This window comes from Panulirus ornatus, chromosome 55 (assembly GCF_036320965.1).
Source record: "Panulirus ornatus isolate Po-2019 chromosome 55, ASM3632096v1, whole genome shotgun sequence".
NCBI lineage: Eukaryota > Metazoa > Arthropoda > Malacostraca > Decapoda > Palinuridae > Panulirus > Panulirus ornatus.
The window spans coordinates 18,621,360-18,640,556 of NC_092278.1; the positions used below are offsets into that span (position 1 = coordinate 18,621,360).

The following is a 19,197-nucleotide window of genomic DNA, read 5'->3' on the forward strand; positions in this document are numbered from 1 at the left end:
CTTGTGGATGCTTTCTTTTTTTTTTTTTACATCATATATATGTGTACGGGGCATGCTTATACATCCTCCCTCCTTCAAAAAGAGAAAAAAAAACTTGCTTCATTTGAGATGATATACATCCTGGTTATAAAGGCCTCACGCCGTAGTCCAAACATAAATCAACTGCATTTTGCATGCAGAGATGCACCAGTAAATTACCTCCGTTAATCTACCTTGAAGTTAATTTTAGGAAAGGTAATTTAGTCCGGCCCCAGCGGCCCAGCCAGACAGTTCAACAGAAAACGCTTGGACGTGTACGGACCGTCCTTACATATACACTGTACCGACACTGCGAAAGAAAAAAAGAAAAAACTGAATAGTATGTTTCTTATAAGCTGACTAGACAGCAGTGTCTATCATGGGTGATGGAGGGTGAGCGGTTGACCTGCGGGACGTTATAAGAATTGTCCATGAGTATTTTCGAGCGCCTACTTGAGGGATAGATTCCTCCCTCCCCCCTCGAGGCGTCACATCCACCACTTCTGCCATGGCCAAAACACCGTGTCACCTCCGGCACAACACTAATGGAGACCGCGTGTTTTTTAAAGATGATTATCACATCCGATTCGCCTATGGGAACTCTTCTATGGAAGTGAGGAGCATTTGAGTGATTCGCCTGTTGGATGAAGTTTCATATACTATCGTAGTCTCATAGGATGTAAGATATGAATTATTAGCGCTGTAAGTTTCGAATGACAACGAAGCTGTTGGAAACTTTGGCAAAGGTGTTCACGCGCGCGGGGCATTTGACGGGCACCTACCCCGCGGTTATTTTAGACCCCAGAGGCGGTCGGTGCCGGCAGGACCCCAGTTCCGCCCCCCGCTGACAGCCCAGGGCTCTCGACCCCAGCAGTGTGATTGTCGCCTCCTGGGGACACCGCTTTCGACACTCACTCGGAAGGATCCGTCATCTTTTTGAAGCCTCTCCTCCAGGACCTGCCGAGGAGGGGCGAAAGGGACTTGACTCTCGTAGGTGCAGAACTATATCAGGATGATGCGACTACTGACGGGGTCGCTGCTGGCTGTGGGCCTCGTGCTGCTGCTAGCCGGCCAGACTCTCGCCCACAATGCCAAGGCCGACGTTATCGAGGATATAAATGCTAAACAGCTGGAAAATCTGGTGGCTGAGAATGATTACGTGGCAGTGTATTGGTGTAAGTGTCCGTGATTGGTGCACCGGTCAGTGTGTAGTGTGAAGTGCTGTGCTCCTAGTGTGACCTGCCTGCCGGGGGTTCTCTCCGGGCTCTTCTGGGGTAAGTATGCTGTAGGTTTTGAGTCACATTAGTTCCAGGCTGCCAGTTTTATGTCAAAGCCAGTTTTTTTTTAAAGGAAGAGTTATTACTGGGAACTCGTTTACCTGTGTATTACGATTACTATCAAGGGGCTCCTGCAGCTTCGAGGCTGCACTGCATGCAGGACTAGAAAAATGAACCCTTGAGCGAGAAGGTTCTCAGCGAGTCTTTGGCCTTGTCCTTATAATCTTGTGCCATTTCTGTACTAGGTGAAACCGGAGTAACCCCTGATTTATTTAGAGCTCAAGAGAACATCAGACTTCCTTGTCCTTGCCTCATGTTATCCCACACGCCCTACAGACATTCAATCGCTCTGTGTTTACCGTCGAGTCTCAGGAAGGGCGTGCTTTTAACGAGAGCGATTGATGGTCTTAGACTCACCAGGACTTCGGCTGGCACGGGCCCTTCATCTTACTTTAAAGTTCTTGTAGACTCGTCACGGTCCGTGCTTTGTCAGCGTTAGCACACGGACCATAGAAGCTCGCGTGTCCTCACGTTAGGAATTCGTGTTCTTGCTTCGTTTTATTGGACGTGTATGTACATCATTAACCCTGCCTTCTTGTCCCATCGCATCCCGGGAGGGCAAGCGGAGTCTGTAGCAGAGTTATTTGTCCGGGCGCTTTGTTGGCTGCCTCGTGAGCATTCCCCGCACGCTTGGCCAGCAAGCACGGTATAGGTGAGCCCGATTAATTCCCCCGAGATCAGGTGAGGTTGAAGTCACGGACCCTTGACCTACAAGTTAGGGTGTACACCATGAGAGAGAGAGAGACAGGACCAAGGAGCCCCCCCACGATCCAATGGTGCGGTGGGTGGTGTCGTAATGAACTATTATAGTCGGTGCACAGCGTACCAGAAGACAGGCTGCCCGCGGGGTGAGCCTCAAGGCCACATATTTTCCTAGGTTCGGCGGCAGGGTGTTGTCCTGGCAACTCGAGGTGTAGCGGCCTCGCCAGCGCACCTCAACCCCAGCCCGGCCCCACGTAAACCCAGCTTTACCCCGGCCTCACCTCTGAGACTGGGGTGAGATAGCCAGATGCCCCATGCTGCATGATTTTTTTTTTCTTTTTCTGCCCGGCGGTTGAGCTGGAGGTAGAGGTGGTTAGAGAGGTACAGTTTGGTTTGCTGTCCTGTTCCTGCCACTATTTTTAGGACGTTACTGCAGATAACCGTTATGGACCACCTGGTCTGTTATCTGGTCTTCCACTGTACACTACACACTGTTGCCTCTACATACTTGTTCCTTGATCGTTAGTATACCGTACGTCTGTTTGATCTTCAGTATATCACACCTGTTCCTTAATCTTTACTGTACCACACACCTGTCCCGTGTTCTTTAGTGTACCATATACCTGATCATTGTTTTTCAGTGTACCACACACCTGTCCCTTGTTCTTCAGTGTATCACACACCTGTTTCTTGTTCTCAGAGTATCACACTTGTTGTTCTTCAGTGTACCACACACCTGTTCCTTGTTTTTCAGTGTATCACACACCTGTTTCTTGTTCTTCAGAGTATCACACACCTGTCCCTTGTTTTTCAGTGTACCACACACCTATTTCTTGTTCTTAAGTGTATCACACACCTGTTTCTTGTTCTTCAGAGTATCACACACCTGTTTCTTGTTCTTCAGAGTATCACACACCTGTTTCTTGTTTTTCAGAGTATCACACACCTGTTTCTTGTTTTTCAGTGTACCACACACCTGTTGTTCTTTAGTGTACCACACCCTTGTTCCTTAGAACACCACACCGGAAGTTAGCAGTGTAGGTAACTCCAAGGGTTCTAAAATTAATCTGCAGTGTACAATGACTTTGATAGATTGTTAGAAAGGGACTAGATGACACGATCCCAAAAAATATAACAAATTGGGCCATAAACTTCAGGGAAGAAACAGGTGATTAATCTTACGAACACACCATTCCTCACAACGCCTCATGAAAGACCTTGGAAGCGTGTCCATTTTGACGGTCGATCATTGTCAACTGTTCTGTAAAGGATCGAGAGCAGGCACGTTTAAGTTACAGCTTGAGGTAGACGTTTGAAGCAGATGGTGAAGGGATGAGCCTTGCTTGTGTACTGACCACCGTACGTTGGGCAGAGGAACGCGACGTTCACCCTTCCTCCAAGGTGGTCTTTAGCTACGCCCGAGTGACAGCGGAGGCGAAGGGACATAATGGTGGAAGGGGAGAGAAGGGAGTGCAGAGCGGCAGGTTGCAGGACAAGGGAAATACGTACAGGAGAAGAGGATGATACGAAGAGATGCAGTACAACACGACCACAGCAGATGACACCTGAAGGTAGTAGACCACAGCTTGTGGCCTGCAAGGGGTACTAGTTCGAAAGGGTACAATTAGGAGGACCTCCAATTGTCAGGTGAAAGACCCAGGCCATCATACCCATGGGTCGAGTTGCCGTGACTCAGTATTGTACCGTCAGGCTCAAGTATCGTACCATCTCGATCAATTATAGTACCTTCGTGTTGGGTATAGCACCTTCACACCCTAGGGTCGTACCTTCGTGCTCAAGTATAGTATAGTCGTGCTCAGTTATCGGACCATCGTGCTCAAGAGGCTTAACAAGATCCCGGGGAGTTCTTCTGAGGCAAAGCGTTTGACAACCTTAATATATTTATTGGTCACAGTGTCACCTGCCAGTTATCGCTCGTTACCAGAATCTAATGTTGTCACCTCCATCTAGCCAGGGATTAGCACTCGCTTCGAGAGATGTCTGCCACAAGAACATAGATACACACACGCACATTAGATTCTAATGCGAGGTTCCTGGATTCCGTCTGCAGGTCCTAACACGGCGAGCGAGACGTCGCTTCAGCATTAGCGGGCGGAAAGAAGTCTTGCTTCGTCGAGGTCCTTCCCGCCCTCCAAAGGAGCCTGCGTTATCCTTCTCTCACACGGACTGCAATCCCGAAACTGTAGGTGCCCATAAAAAGGGGACTTGCAATATGCTAATGATAGTAATGGATCCTCTCACTTTCCCAGAAGTATATAGTTTATGAGATATAAGATTATCATCCTTTCTTTCCCCATGAAGAATGCTCACATCTGCCTCAATTATCTGGTCGGTAATATCCATGCTTCGATGGCGTCCGTCTTGTGTGATTAAGTTTTTGAGAAGTGTAACGAAGCCCGTATGGTAGATGACTGTCATTCGACAGTGAATGTGTCTTATGAGGTGTTGGCTGGCAGGCAGGCCAATAGGCTGGCCGGCACTCACACGTAGCCCAGGTCCCAGGTCTCCACTGTACGAAACAACGAGGAACCACCACTGCTTGGCCGAGATGGAACGGTTCACGCTTAAGCCATGGGATATAGGTCGAGGCTCAGGAGGCTGCGATTAAAGCTGTGGATAAATTCATCCTGATTACTGTGGATGAAACGACGGGGTTGTAGGCCATGAGGGGTTTGGGAGGGGGTTGTTGGAGGTTTCGCAGGAGTGCGGTGATGTCGAGAAAGTTAGGAAAAGAGAAGAAAAAAAATATAAAGACGGTATGAGTCCCCGGTTTCCTCCAAGGTGCTACACTGTCATGTTTCTAATGCATGGCATAAACCATCGTAGTCAAGGGTTTGCGCTCTGGCTAAGGCAGGAAGGAACACCTGTGCGTTTTAGGCAAATGCTGTATGTGGTGTTGACGTGGTCAGGGGGTTAGGGGGGAGTGGATACCAACCCGGGACGTGAATCATGACCACAGTATTGGCTGGCAAGTCATATTGTAAACAAATGTGACACAGAAATTAATAAACCAGTGGATCTTTGGCGCGTGAAATGCTAGTTTTTTTCTTTACTTAAGTGAAGTGTGGCAAGTAAAGCAGAGGAGTCGGAGGGAAGTATAGCGAGTATAACGCAGGAGTTCGATCCTAAAGAGTCATCCTTCTGGGAGCGTTGCTTGTGGCAAGGATGTTTACTGTTCGTGTTATGGGAAAAGTTTTGCGCTCATGTTGACCCGTCTCAGCCTTGTACACACACACACACACACACACACACACACACACACACACACACACGCACACACACACACACACACACACACACACACACACACACACACACACACACAAGCCTATGCCAGGTACCCATTTATCAACCAGCCTTGAGAGGAGGATGAACAGCTGGGATATTCTGTGGGCCGACTGTTGCGCCAGGGAGTCGAACTCGGGCGGACCCGTACATGAATCATGGTCAGCGACGCTAACCACTGTGTGTGTGTGTGTGTGTGTGTGTGTGTGTGTGTGTGTGTGTGTGTGTATGTGTGTGTTGGCACTGTGTACACTGGGAGGGAATATAACAGTTCTCAGGCTCTTGCATCAGAACATCGACGACTGCCCATAGACATAAGGCGCTGACGTTTGAATATAACGGTGTAGCCACTCGTGAGTGTTGCTGGTCCCAGAGTGACAGTCCACCCGGCCTCCTTCTGGTTCTTCTGCTAAGTATGGCCACTCCCCACCCTTCCCTCTCTACCCCTCCCACGCGTGGGGTTTCCCTCTTTTCTTTTCTTTGATGGTTAATCCCCTAAATACGACGACCCGACGCTCCCTCCTGAACGACAACTTCGAGTCCCTTCAAAGATCATCGTATTTAAGGAGTCTGGTTGTGCTTACTTGGTGTAGCGTAAGGAGAGAGACGTCACAGAGGAAGGACGTGTTTCAGAGAAAGGGAACTGATGATGGAAGAGGGGTCCGACCGATTTAGGGCATGAAAAAGGCTGAGAAAGGACACGAGAAAGGAGGCGTGAGGAGAGGACACAAGTGAGAACCTGGGTTGAACAGGTAATGGGATAATCAAGAAGAAGCAAAGATGTTAAAAAAAAAAAGAAGATAAGTGATAGTGCTCTCTTATTGCTGGGGTACTTTGTATACTGACCCCAGCATTGACACCATGGCCTCTTCCTCAGCTATGACAAGCATCTAAATCCACCAAGGTGATCAGACAGCAAGACAACATGTCAGGGGCCTGCAACAGGCAGTTTGAGTACCAACTACGAGGCTGTTAGGGATAAAGCTCCGACTTGGGGATTACTGAGACGCCCTTTGAGATATTAAGGAACAGATCAGGTTGATGCAACAGTTTTTGGATCGTACCTTCGAACTGTAGGGTTCATAATGTCATCTCCATGCGGTCGTGCCTGTGTGTTAAATGGACAGAGTCTCATTCGTGCTTTGAAGGTTATTACCATTGTGCTCAGCGGTTGTGTTGTCGTGCTCAGTGGTCGTACTGTCACGCAAAAGGCTTGTGTTAGGGAGACCTCGTTCACGTTAGTATAGAGGAAAGAAGTCCTTTAAATTGCGCACCAAGAAGTCTTTATTACACAGATTCCGAGAATTTTGCGTCAGAAGGATACTAGATCAAGGGAATCCTTGGAATCCTATATCATGAGAGTTATAGAGCATAGGAATCCTAGGAAGGAAGGCTATAGAACAAGTGAATCTTGGAATCCTACGTCAAGTAGATTCCAGGGGAAAGGAATCCTACTCGTGTGTACCAAACAGGGACTAAATGTCAGAGAAATACCAGTTTCAGTAAATACTGTCAAAACAGAAAGAAGAATATGAAAAGCGGATTATTTTCTTCCTGAGCCATAGAGTTGAATCTGTTGTCTTGTGGGAGTTGAGTGTTGGTAGAGCGTGTAGGAAACACGTATGTCTGTCCCATGCCTCGCGAGCGTATTTCATAATGGGGGGTGTATGTCTGGTGGAATGGAGGGCAGAGTAACAGGCAGGTGGCTGTACCGTAGGAGTAGGGTTCCAATGCGGGTCCTGACCCCTTAACACCCTCCCAGCTGTTTCACAGTCGCTTCTCAGAACTAACACATTGCACCTGATAAATGATGTTGACATTAACGTATGGCGTTCGCATTCCCTACTTCCTCAAGTAATCGACACAAGAAACACATTTGCATTTTGTTATGTATCATAGTTCACTGACTGAATGAAAATGAAAATAAGATTTTATTTCAGCCGCATGAGTATATCCCCAGTGTCAGTTGAAGAGAGAGATATATATATATAGGGAATGGCTTGGCTAAGAGCCACCTTGCAGGGGATGTTTAGTAGGGCAAGTGAGTACTGGCGGACCTTTCAGTCCGACTGGCTAGCCAACGGAGAGAGCTCCGGTCGGGAGAGGTGTTTGTATACTACTACTGGAACACCTTCGTTAAGGCTGCTGCTGCTGTTGCTGCTTCGAAGTAGGAAGATTGTGGATAAACTCCTTTAGAGCGAGTTTAGGATGGTATCCTTCTACTCACTCCTTCTGGGTGTCCCTTCACACAAGCCTCTTTTTTCCCCCATTTCGTAACCATATGTCATTTCCTCTTTTCCTAAAATATCTACAGACTTTCATCCTTGCCTTCACCACGTAGGGATTAGACAGACATCCCTCCTAGCTGCTGCCCTTTTTGGATGTTAGACGGCACGGGCAGCTGAGGGCCTGTAATCATGGCACACATATATTTACCCTAGCCTGCGCCAGGTACCCATTTTATCGACCAACCCGAAGGGGTGGATGAACAGGTGGGTTGACTGTGGACCGTACTGCCGCAGCCAGGACTCGAACCTGTATGGCGCTCGAACTAAGGCGGCCCGTGAATGCTTCACGGTCACGAACGCTAACCGCTACACCACGGGAGTCCATATATATATATATATATATATATATATATAAGAATACTTCCCACGTATTCCCTGCGTGTCGTAGAAGGCGACTAAAAGGGAAGGGAGCGGAGGCTGGAAATCCTCCCCTCTCGTTTTTTTTTTTTTAATTTTCCAAAAGAAGGAACAGAGAAGGGGGCCAGGTGAGGGTATTCCCTCAAAGGCCCAGTCCTCTGTTCTTAACGCTACCTCGCTATCGCGGGAAATGGCGAATAGTATGAAAAAAAAATTCTCTCTCTCTCTCTCTCTCTCTCTCTCTCTCTCTCTCTCTCTCTCTCTCTCTCTCTCTCTCTATATATATATATATATATATATATATATATATATATATATATATATATTGCTTTGCATCACTCTACATACATAATGAGACATTTAGATGTGACTCGGACCATTTGTCATCAAAGTCAAACGATTGAGACGTGTCCAACGATAAAGCAGTCAGGTGTCATGTGATACGAGGCTCACATGACGAGTGCAGGTCGAGGCCACCTGACTTCACTCACACAGTTTATTTATATTCCGCGATATTTTCAGACAGAATAACAAAAGAACTTTATTTCTTTTTTTTTTCAGAGCAGAAACCTCTAAATATAGTGTGGGGGTAATCGCTTCTGGCGATGGTTTTGGGGGGATAGTATTAAGAGGAGAAGTGAGGCGGGGACGAGGGTACAGCCTCGCACGGTACTGTACTGTACCAGTCATGGCTATGACCCCCACGGTACGTCTTCTGACGCCCTCGCCACCTTCCCAAGGGGTCCACACCCTCCGTCACCATAGCAGGCAGAGACGCACCACAGACTAGCACCTACGTCGTGCATGAGCCAGGTTGACAGCATCATTCACAAGCGTCGCCAGGCTCTGAGTGAACCTTGCAGTCTCTTTTGCACTAGCCACAACTCTCTGGCTTCAAGCTAGGCTGAAGGCGACCACGGTTTCGAGCACCAACCGTGAGACACGTTTCTTGCAACAACGATTCACGTGTCCCGAGTGAGAGTTGGGTATGTGATTCACATGTTTTAAGTTCACGATTCACACGACCCGAGTGATACACGAGTACATTGATTCGCTGGTCTTCTGTGGGACTTGGGCGTATGACAGGAGCGACGTGTGGGGGTAGGGGTGGAAATGCCAGCCTCCCATTCCTCCGCCGTGGACTTTCCATACGTCAGCAACGTTATTTTCAGCGCCTTGGTCTCTCTCTCTCTCTCTCTCTCTCTCTCTCTCTCTCTCTCTCTCTCTCTCTCTCTCTCTCTCTCTCTCTCTCTCTCTCTCTCTCTCTCTCTCCCCGCGGGAAATGATAAAGGGTTACTTGGCGTCAGAGGAGACGATTTTTTTTTTCTCTCTTTCTCTCTCTTTTACATGAAAGTTTCCATGACGTTACGGGAAGCCGGTGCGGGTGATGGGTTATATTTACGGTGGTGGAGAGCCGTGCACGACGACGTACGCCCCTGGTCGGCTGCATTATCCTTCTTGAACGAGCTTTGCTCTTGTCCCGCCCTTGCGAGGCAGCGGGAGGAACCAAGTCTTTTCGAGGAGGGTGATACTCCCCCATGACTTCCTCCTCCTTCTGTTCCCTACTTTTCGGAAGTGATAATGGAGGAGGGGAGGATTTTCAGTCTTCCCGCCACACGCACACACACACACACACACACACACACACACACACACACACACACACACACACACACACACACACACCTATATACATGAAATAATTCTATATATAATGTGTGTGTGTGTGTGTGTTTGCATGTATCCCATCCGCTAAGGCTCAACTAATGGCACGCGTTTCGCTGCTGCTTCCTGTAATTTTTTTTATGGAGACCATCTACACGAGGATTGACCGTATTATGATACCTGCTTTCCCTGAACTGCGAACCTGTTGCATTTTCTCTCTTCTGTTGTCTATTTCGCCCTAAAAATATTTCAGACATTAAGAGTCAGATCTACAAATCCCTGATCAGTTCTGATTAATATCTTCCTCCTCTCCCTTATCTTCTTTTCACCTTAGAGAGACATGACTGTGGCGTGTCTTACCCTTGCCTTGTCGGTCACTTTGGATAGGGGGGGAAACTATGTTAAACATCAGTAGAATTTAAATGATTATAACAACACAGGAGAGGAACTCATCCTGGGTCTTGCCTACGTCATGCGGTCTCTTACATTTGTCAGCTGTGCCACCGAAATAGATGTCGCTTTATCGGCCGTGCATGTACGTTAGTGGGTGCGAAGCGCACTTTGCGCCCATCTGGCAACTTGTTTTGCATTCTGGGGGCGTCATCAAGCAGGTGACAGGAGACCTTACGCACCCTTTTGGGTACGCACGCCACCTTCCCCATGTGTCAGCCAGCCATAGGGCACCTGTTCATAACATATATATATATATATATATTTACCTTCCGATGCTCCGCCATGCTGCCCAGCGCCATATAGATCGATGTTTTCGTCATGCACCAAACGCTTACTCTCCAGTACTTGGAGGCTGTTGATGGTCCCATCTCTTGATGGGTTCTTCAGCACCAGAGTCACGATCTATATTAAAATGGTATCACTGAAGTGCCGCCTTATTATGACTGTCATTCATTGGCGTGCCGTATTGATAGATCTTACTAGCGTCATTTAATTGGCGTGCCGTATTCATAGATCTTACTAGCGTCATTTAATTGGCGTGCCGTATTCGTAGATCTTACTAGCGTCATTCATTGGCCTGCCATATTCATAGATCTTACTAGTGTCATTCATTGGCCTGCCATATTCATAGATCTTACTAGTGTCATTAATTGGCCTGCCATATTCATAGATCTTACTAGTGTCATTTAATTGGCGTGCCGTATTCATAGATCTTACTAGCGTCATTTAATTGGCGTGCCGTATTCATAGATCTTACTAGTGTCATTAATTGGCGTGCCGTATTCATAGATCTTACTAGTGTCATTAATTGGCGTGCCGTATTCATAGACCTGTCACTAGTTCATCCAAGTATTGAAAGCAGGAGGTATGACGTAATACTCGTACATTTAGAGGCATACATTACTCAATATATGTGTTGATATGTTTGCTCTGCTTAGCGATGGCCTCCACAGTAGTGCTCCCGAGGCTTGAGGCAGTATCATCTTCTTTCCATTTAAAGGCATCATCCTGCTTCATGCTTCAGCTTCTCAGTCAGTCTCCCATGCTGTTCACTCAGTGTCAGATGCTTTCTGGCAGTCCAGGTACAAACAATACAGCCAGCCAGCCAGCCGTCTCTTTCGTCTAAGACAGAGCTCACTCTCTCGTAGAAATCTGAGAGGTTTGTTACGCATGACGTCCTTTCCCTGAAACCACATTGTCTCCCACTTAAATAATTTCTCCTGGAGATGGGAGTGCTCCATTAGTTGTCCGATTATCTTTTTATGTACCTTTCAGACCACACGCGTCACGGAGATCGGTCTGTAGATCAACGCTTGTTTCTCGTTCTCCTTTCTTAAAAGAAAGGTATGACGTTGCCCCATTGACGTTACCCTTGGCACTCTGTTCGTCAGTTCATTCGGTGTAACAGCACGCGCACGTCTTCAGCACATATGGTGAAATTTTGTGAAGACTCTGCACCTTGTTTGGGTCAAGACCCTTTCAGGATATTGCTCGTGTCTTTTTTTTTTTTACCTCTACTCTCTAGACCTCCTCCCCGTACTGTCTCATTATGGTATGTCTGTGTGTGTGTGTGTGTGTGTGTGTGTGTGTGTGTGTGTGGTGTAAACTTATAAGTATCTACATATGGCACCTGAATCACACTGTCAGAAATAGAAACACGACACGAGAGATAAAGTCGCTGGTATCCGGCGGACCCACGTCATGTAAGTGAGGTTATATTAGTATTGGTCCCTTTCATTGTCGTTCATACCTTTACCTGCCACTGGCCTGCATACTGCAGTTATGCTCATGAAATAGTTATGACCCTCGGGTGTGATGACCTGGCCAGCGTACCCAAGGGCCATACCGTCGTGCTCTAGGATCATACCGTCTTGCTTAAGGATCGTACAATCGTGCTCGGGGATCGTACCGTCGTGCTCCGAGGTTCGTACCGTCGTGGTCGAGGATCGTAGCAGCGTCTTGCTTAAGGATCGTACCGTCGTGGTCGAGTATCGTAGCAGCGTCTTGCTTAAGGATCGCACAATCGTGCTCGGGGGTCGTACCGTCGTGCTCGGGGATCGTACCGTCGTGGTCGAGGATCGTAGCATCGTCTTGCTTAAGGATCGCACTGTCTTACATAAGAATGAAGAACGAGGAGGTATGAGGTATCCCGGGGCCAGTAGATGGCACAGATAGATGCAAAGTCATGAGCCGCAAATTCTTGGGATTGCGCTCGAGACCCGGGAGGCGGTGTAATCGTCCTCTCCTCTTGTCCTTGTGCACCAAGGTGCTCCTCCCAAAGTATTTGCACTAGACTATTTTGAGAGGGGTTCCGGCAGCCTACTTCGGCTGAAAGTAATCGTCCGAAAGTTATTTTGATGTCGGTTTGTCTCTGATCAGGGGGAAGATCACTGACCTTGGTCTTGTCAGACGAGCCACCTAGAGAAAGGGGGTTTAGTAGATGGTAAGTGATGGAGGAAGACTAGTGCCTCAGGAAGAGAGGTCGTCACGAGAGTCGTGCCGCTGGGGGTCGTATCACCCGACCTTGAATGGGTTGTTGTCTCCTGGCCAACACACACACACACACACACACACACACACACACACACACACACACACACACACACACACACACATTCACAGGTCTCCGTGCTGTAGTGGATAGCGTTACTGACTGTGAGTCAGCATGGACCAACCCGGGTTCGAATCCTGGGAACGGTATTCGCGCCACACCTAACTCATGTGTTCATCCTCACTTAGGGGCTAGTTGGTAAACGGGTACCTGGCTTAGGCTGGTGTGTGTGTGTGTGTGTGTGTGTGTGTGTGTGTGTGTGTGTGTGTGTGTGTGTGTAAGTACAACCAGGAATAAGGACAGTGTACAATGTTAAGGGCAACAGCAGTGTAAAACCCTCTCCTCGTGACAAACAAGTAATGATCACACACAGTAGCCAGCTGGCTGCAGAAGAGGGCCAGTTTACAGCCGGCTTGTGACGCTACTCCTGCTGGCCAAGTAGGCGTGTGTGTGTGTGTGTGTGCGCGCAAGAGATTGAGGGAGAGTGCGAGAGGCCTGGCCAAACTTCTTGCATGACTCAGGCACCAGATGGCCACCGCAACATGGGCATAATTCAGCTCTTTTGACACAGTATTTTTTATCCGTGGGAAACCTATGGGCGCAGCCTCAGCTGGTGATGGGGACTTGGTTAGTGTCAATACATATGATGGTGCTTAGCGGTCCAGATGGTCCCAGTGTCCAGGTGGCACACTTGGACCAGTGCATCTTGGTGTTCCGGAAGGTTAGTGTCTTACATCAGTTTATCTAGTCCAGTTTGCGGACGGGGTTCTTGATGTCTCCGTGCTGTAGGACGTCGGTTCGAGTTCGATGTATAGTTGAGTTCGATGTATTGACACGTTCGTGGTGCTCCATTTAGTCTGCTTGTGATGGTGGGTGGTTCTGTATGACTTGGTGGTCCTGTGTGGTTCAGCTGGTGACAATGTTATCTTCTCAGCTGGTGCCAGTCAGTGGTCTTCTCTAGTTGAGATGGTGTGTCGGTAGTGTCATGTGATTCAGCTGGTGGCAGTGATCCTTATAGGTACAGATGGACTTATGTTCAGCTGGTGACAGCTGTATCTCTTGGCAGCCGTCCATCTGGGCTGGTGGTTCCCAGAGATCCGCAGCTTTCCAGTTGTCGTCTTTTGTGGCTCTTGTGTCGGTGCAGCTCTAAGAATTCTCCGAATATCTGCAATTGTCCTTGTCTTCGTATGAGCATTCCATGAAAGCGTCCGCAATGCGTGGTAGGGGAGCGAGAACTCACTGCCGTGCCTCAGAATCGTGTGTTATGCCTTCAGATAGGCTAGATTAAGGGAAAAGAAATGCCTCTGTCGCTTATCGAGGGTCATTTATTTGGATGATTAAACGTGAACTCTTGTCTTATTTAAGAACTTGCATGCATTTGCTTCTCACTCCAGAGGAGTCTATATTTTCTTGCTGCCTAAGGCTGCAGGAGTCTTTAGAAAAGTCATGGGTCAAACTGGGACCTTTTCATAAAAAATGGTCCTAAGGTAATTATACATAAACATTACATGTAGAGAGAAAGGTACCCATTTTATCGATCAGCCTTAAGGGGAGAATGAACATCTAGGCTGACTGTGGGCCGGCTACCACGTTCAGGATTCGAACCCATACAGGAAATATGATATATATATATATATATATATATATATATATATATATATATATATATATATATATATATATATATATATATATATAGTTTTCACGGTCCTGCTCTTCGCTGTTTTTTCCCTGTGTGGTGCAGAGGATCATGTCTGGCTGACTGCCGGGTCCCCATCGTCTCAGATCCCATTGTCTCGGGGTCGCCAGGTCTGTGCATCAGGGTAACATTGTGTACGTAGATATTAACGTTAACCTTGAGCACAACGGCACGACCCTTTACTACTATGGCCAGGCCTTTTACCCGACCCTTAAGGGTCGTTCCGTCGTGCCTAAGAGGTTTCACCTGGGATCAGATTATCTTTACTTGATGTCCACCCAGGATGGGTTAGGTGCAGAAGGTCAGTTATCCGAAACTTGTACCCGGTTGCCCAAGCCTCGGGTGGAGCCAGGACCAGATGGTATGTGCAGACCGCATCGCTGGCAGTAAAGCACTCGGATTAACAGGCTCTGAAAGCTTGCAGTATTTCACTTACATTCGACAAAAATTTCCTTCCTTAGCATTCGATGGTAAAGGTTCGGGCTGACGATGTTCATTTTTTTTTTTCTTCTGCGTAGATATAAGGACGTTAGGAGACTGAAATCCTTATGGATTTTCCATGATCGAGACGCTTGAGTATACTGAGATCCCATGTAAAGGAGGAGAAGAGCTATAAGACCTTTACCCAGTTCAACAGCAGACCAGAACACGGAGAGGAAAAAAACAAGAGAGGTGGAATTTATGAACTGGCTCAAGAACGTACTTTCTTTTTTTTTTTGCGGCTTCAGGACTTGCTTCGGCAAGAGAGAGGGTCTCAAAGCAACAAATACTTTTGCTCTTGCTCGCTTGTCAGAATATTATTGACTTTCCTCCGGATTTAGCGGGTGTGGTTGAGCAGTGGTGTGTGTGTGTGTGTGTGTGTGTGTGTGTGCAGGATGAGCGGTGCGGCGCAGTGTGAGGTGTTGCTTGTGTCCTTGGCTGCCCTTGATTCCAATGCTTGGGGGAATTATTCTTCTTCCACAGTTTTGTGTGTATATATATATATATATATATATATATATATATATATATATGATATTCCTTATCACGTAAGGACGTTTTTTTCAGAGGTCTTGCAGCCCAGAGCTGCGCTACTCCCAGTAGCAGGGTAATGTGGACTCCTGTAGAGTCAGTTCTTTGACGAGAATGTACTCCTAATGATACAACCTACAACCTCGCCAAAAGGGACTTTTCACTTGCGATTTAACCTCTCACACATACATACATACATACATACATACATACATACATACATACATACATACACACACTCATATATATATATATATATATATATATATATATATATATATATATATATATATATATATATATATATATATATATATATATATATATCCCTATGAGTCCACCTGACTTTTAGAATGAATTCTTCAATAAAACATCAAATTGTTGGCAGTGGACTGATGGGTTTATTTACAAAAGCACTGGTGCAGTTCCTCAGTACTTGATATTTTTCAAGGGCAAGTATGTTCCTCCGGTCAGCAGGGTACATGAGGCACCCGACCACGTCTTCTTTCATCATCCTGGGAATAAAGTGGTAACTGAATATACTGAATATTTATAATGGATATTTCATAGAAAACCTTATATATCTAGGCCGGTAACTGTCGTAGATATTGATATTGTTATGAAGATTTACGTTTTCCTATTTTTTTGTCGTAAAAAAAAAGAATAAGTGTGACGATAGATGAATAATTTTGACGGAAAATAATAAGTTTGACGTCAGAACCAACGGACTGCCACAAATAATCATGGCGGGCGGGAGGTGAGGAGGACAGTGCTCCCGTGATGGCCGCTTCCAGTAAACAGTACCCAGCCCGGGGCCGCTGCACCAGCTGCCAACACGTGTGCCCCTCAGGATGATGGCACGTCACCTGGTATGCTCATAAGCTGGAGTTCATTTCCTGTCTTGCGTTTGTGCCGAGAATTTACGGTGTCGAATGGCCCACCGTCCTCTGGGCGGGGGTTTCGTTCGCCCTCGTCCCGGTAGAGCGGGAAACAGCGCGCGTCGTTGCCGTTGTATCACGTTACGTTATCGTTGGAGTCGCTGACATCGCGAGTTGTGAGTTTGAATTCCTACGAATGGCATTTGTCTGTGATTTGCCAGTGGGTGGCGATCTTTGGTTTCGATGCTTCATACACGAATATTTTGGATCTTTTATGGTTTAGAGTTAGAGGCCTCTTTGGAAGCCTGCAGTAATGAGTCGCCCATGATATTTATGAAATTATCACTCATCGTAGTCTTTTTTGTTATTATTTATTAGAATGCTAGATTATTTTTTTTAATCATTATTCTTATTATTGTTTTATTTTATTTTTTGTTTCTTCAGACCTCCTTGGCAAAGTCCAGTATTCTTCACATTGTCACTTTTCTGCCATAAGCTTTCTCCTCTTACTGCGAGTTGTCTGCTTTTCCACAACTTGTTTTAACTTATTTGCAGATTTCATATCCTGTGGTTAAGAAGTCTTCAGGTTTTTCGAACGTTTGATGTGGGTCCAACGTTGGTGTAAAGTTATCGAGAGAATTTGTTAATATTCATACCATTACTGCATGGGTCCATATTGACCGTGGAGCAGAGCATAAGGGGCCGACAGGTAAGAGGCTACATCGTCACACCTGAGAGTCGTGCCTTCGTGGGTTGTCCCAACTCGTCATGTTCAAGAGGTGAACAAACTGGGTACAAGGTACTTATTATTAGTCTTGTGTCACCACAGTGCCAGAGATAGAGAGCTTAGCTTTGACGGTATGGGACCGCTGAGATGCCTTATATGTCGTACTGGAAGCTGTACTGATTTGATTTAGTCGCTCACTATGTCCAGGCGTCCTTCGTCAGAAGAGATTATAATCGATACATGACCACAGCCAGCCAAGGAGCGGGCCCCGGTAGGTGGGAGGGTAAATTCAGCCCACACTGGTGTTAGCATCAAAGTTGGCACTGGGTAAGACATGTATAAACAGATTAATTGTTTACCTCAATTGCATTTCTTTGTTGGAAGCGTGTTGCTAAAAGAGAGAGAGGGGGGGGGGGGGTGGGAAGGGGGGTCTTGAACTCTTAGTGTGAAATGAGGAGAAAAGTAGCCATGATTTACGTACGTGGAGGAAAGCTCCCTTGTCAATCCCAAAATTTAGTGTGAGTAACGGATTTCGCACCTGCCTGCAATACTTCGAACCATACAAGTCATGCACTGCTACCAATTGAACAGTAGGTACACACGGAATCACCGGTGTTTGGGAGTAGAATGATGACCTCCGACCACACCACACCAACGCAGATTTGGTGTGTGTGTGTGTGTGTGTGTGGTGTGGGGTGGGGAGAGAGAGAGAGAGAGAGAGAGAGAGAGAGAGAGAGAGAGAGAGAGAGAGAGAGAGAGCCTGGGACCTTTGGAAGGTAAGGCAGACGCCTTTGCCGTCTTGATCCATGAATCTAGAAGTGAGAGTTTGGTGACCATCATTCATTGTACGAAGAGAACAATACTTGACCCCTGAGTACGACGGTGAAAACCTTTAGTGTTGATGGTCACACCTTTTGATCAGTCCTTTAGAGAAGGGTAGGGTCAAAGATCAGGACCCAAGGGTCATACCCTTGTGGTGATGGGTCGACCCGTCGTACTCAAGTGGTTAAGGGTGACCGCTGTGATGTTTGGTCCATAACATGATCCCTTGGAGAACAAGAGACGACGAGACGAAGCGATGGTAATGTCCTTACTAGTCCACCCCTTCTGCAGGCAGCAGTATAAGCGGGGTACGTGTAGGGTCGGGAGGTGGACAGCACCGCGAGTGAGATGAGGGTGAGAGGTTGGCAGGTAAGTACGTATGGAGGAGCGCGGGGTACGTCTGGGGTAGAGATATGGACAGCACGAGGATCAGTACTCAGCCCTGGAGACCTGAGGTTGGCAGGGAGGAAGGGGGGCGGCATGCATGGACACCTCCAGGGGTGGCCCTGATGCCAGCGCCCCGTGCCAAGTGTTTATATAAAACAGCGGATGTGAAATAGCGTTCATGGGGAAACTACACTTGTACTTGGTATGGTCTCAAGTGTAAGGGCATTTTGCCTGGGCTCTCGTCATGACCTTTGGTGTGTGTGTGTGTGTGTCTCGACATGGAGTTATCATGAAGAATTTATACTGATCCGAGCAACAGTCAGATGTATTTGGCTTTTTGTCAGTGCCACGTACGTATTGCCTTAAACAGGTCGGTACGACCCTAGAGCACGGCGATGATACGACTTGGGTATTGATGTTGTGACCCCTGACCTAGCCCTCAGGGTTCACGTGGCAGACCAGGTCATCATACCCTATGGTCGCACGGTCGTGCTCAAGGGGCTGAACTTTGTTATTTTTATATGTTTGTGTTCAGAGTGTTTAGATTGTCTTTTTTTTAGTCAAGCTGAATATATTCACCTGTTTTTGTAGCTCATGTAAGCAGAGTATCACTGTATGATTCTCGGTATTTCCCTGGCTATGCAGAATAAATATCTTGAATTAGATTATAAGACAGAAACTAAAGAGTTTTCCTCCAAGTCTTCATAGATACCCATTCTAAGGTATCATTATTATCGTTCCATTTTACGTTAATGAATTTGAACTCCCTCTCTCCTCTAGCGGCTCTACCACAGAGAAGTCAACATAAGATAATGAATGATCAATGCGAATACATTTTTTCCTTTGTTCCTATTTAAAATCCTGTTACCAAGGTTCGAAAGCCACAGCTGATTTGGCTGATACACGAGGTGTTATGTATCTCGGGTGGTTTTTCGTAAAACCAAGGCTCCTGCGATCTCTGGCTGGCATAGTAGGAATATTACGTATATGTACACG

At 46.9% G+C, this 19,197-nt stretch overlaps 1 protein-coding gene across 13 annotated transcripts in view; it reads left to right on the forward strand.

Annotated features, from left to right (window-relative positions):
* Positions 1-814: 814 nt before the first annotated feature.
* The window catches only part of hlk (hulk), an 82,483-nt gene continuing 64,100 nt past the window's right edge, over positions 815-19,197 (forward strand). For all 13 annotated transcript variants that reach the window (XM_071692927.1, XM_071692926.1, XM_071692930.1 and 10 more), the window contains exon 1: positions 815-1,193. In XM_071692927.1, coding sequence (XP_071549028.1) covers positions 1,031-1,193 — 163 coding nt within the window. In that variant the 5' untranslated portion in view covers positions 815-1,030. The remainder of the gene's footprint in view (positions 1,194-19,197) is intronic.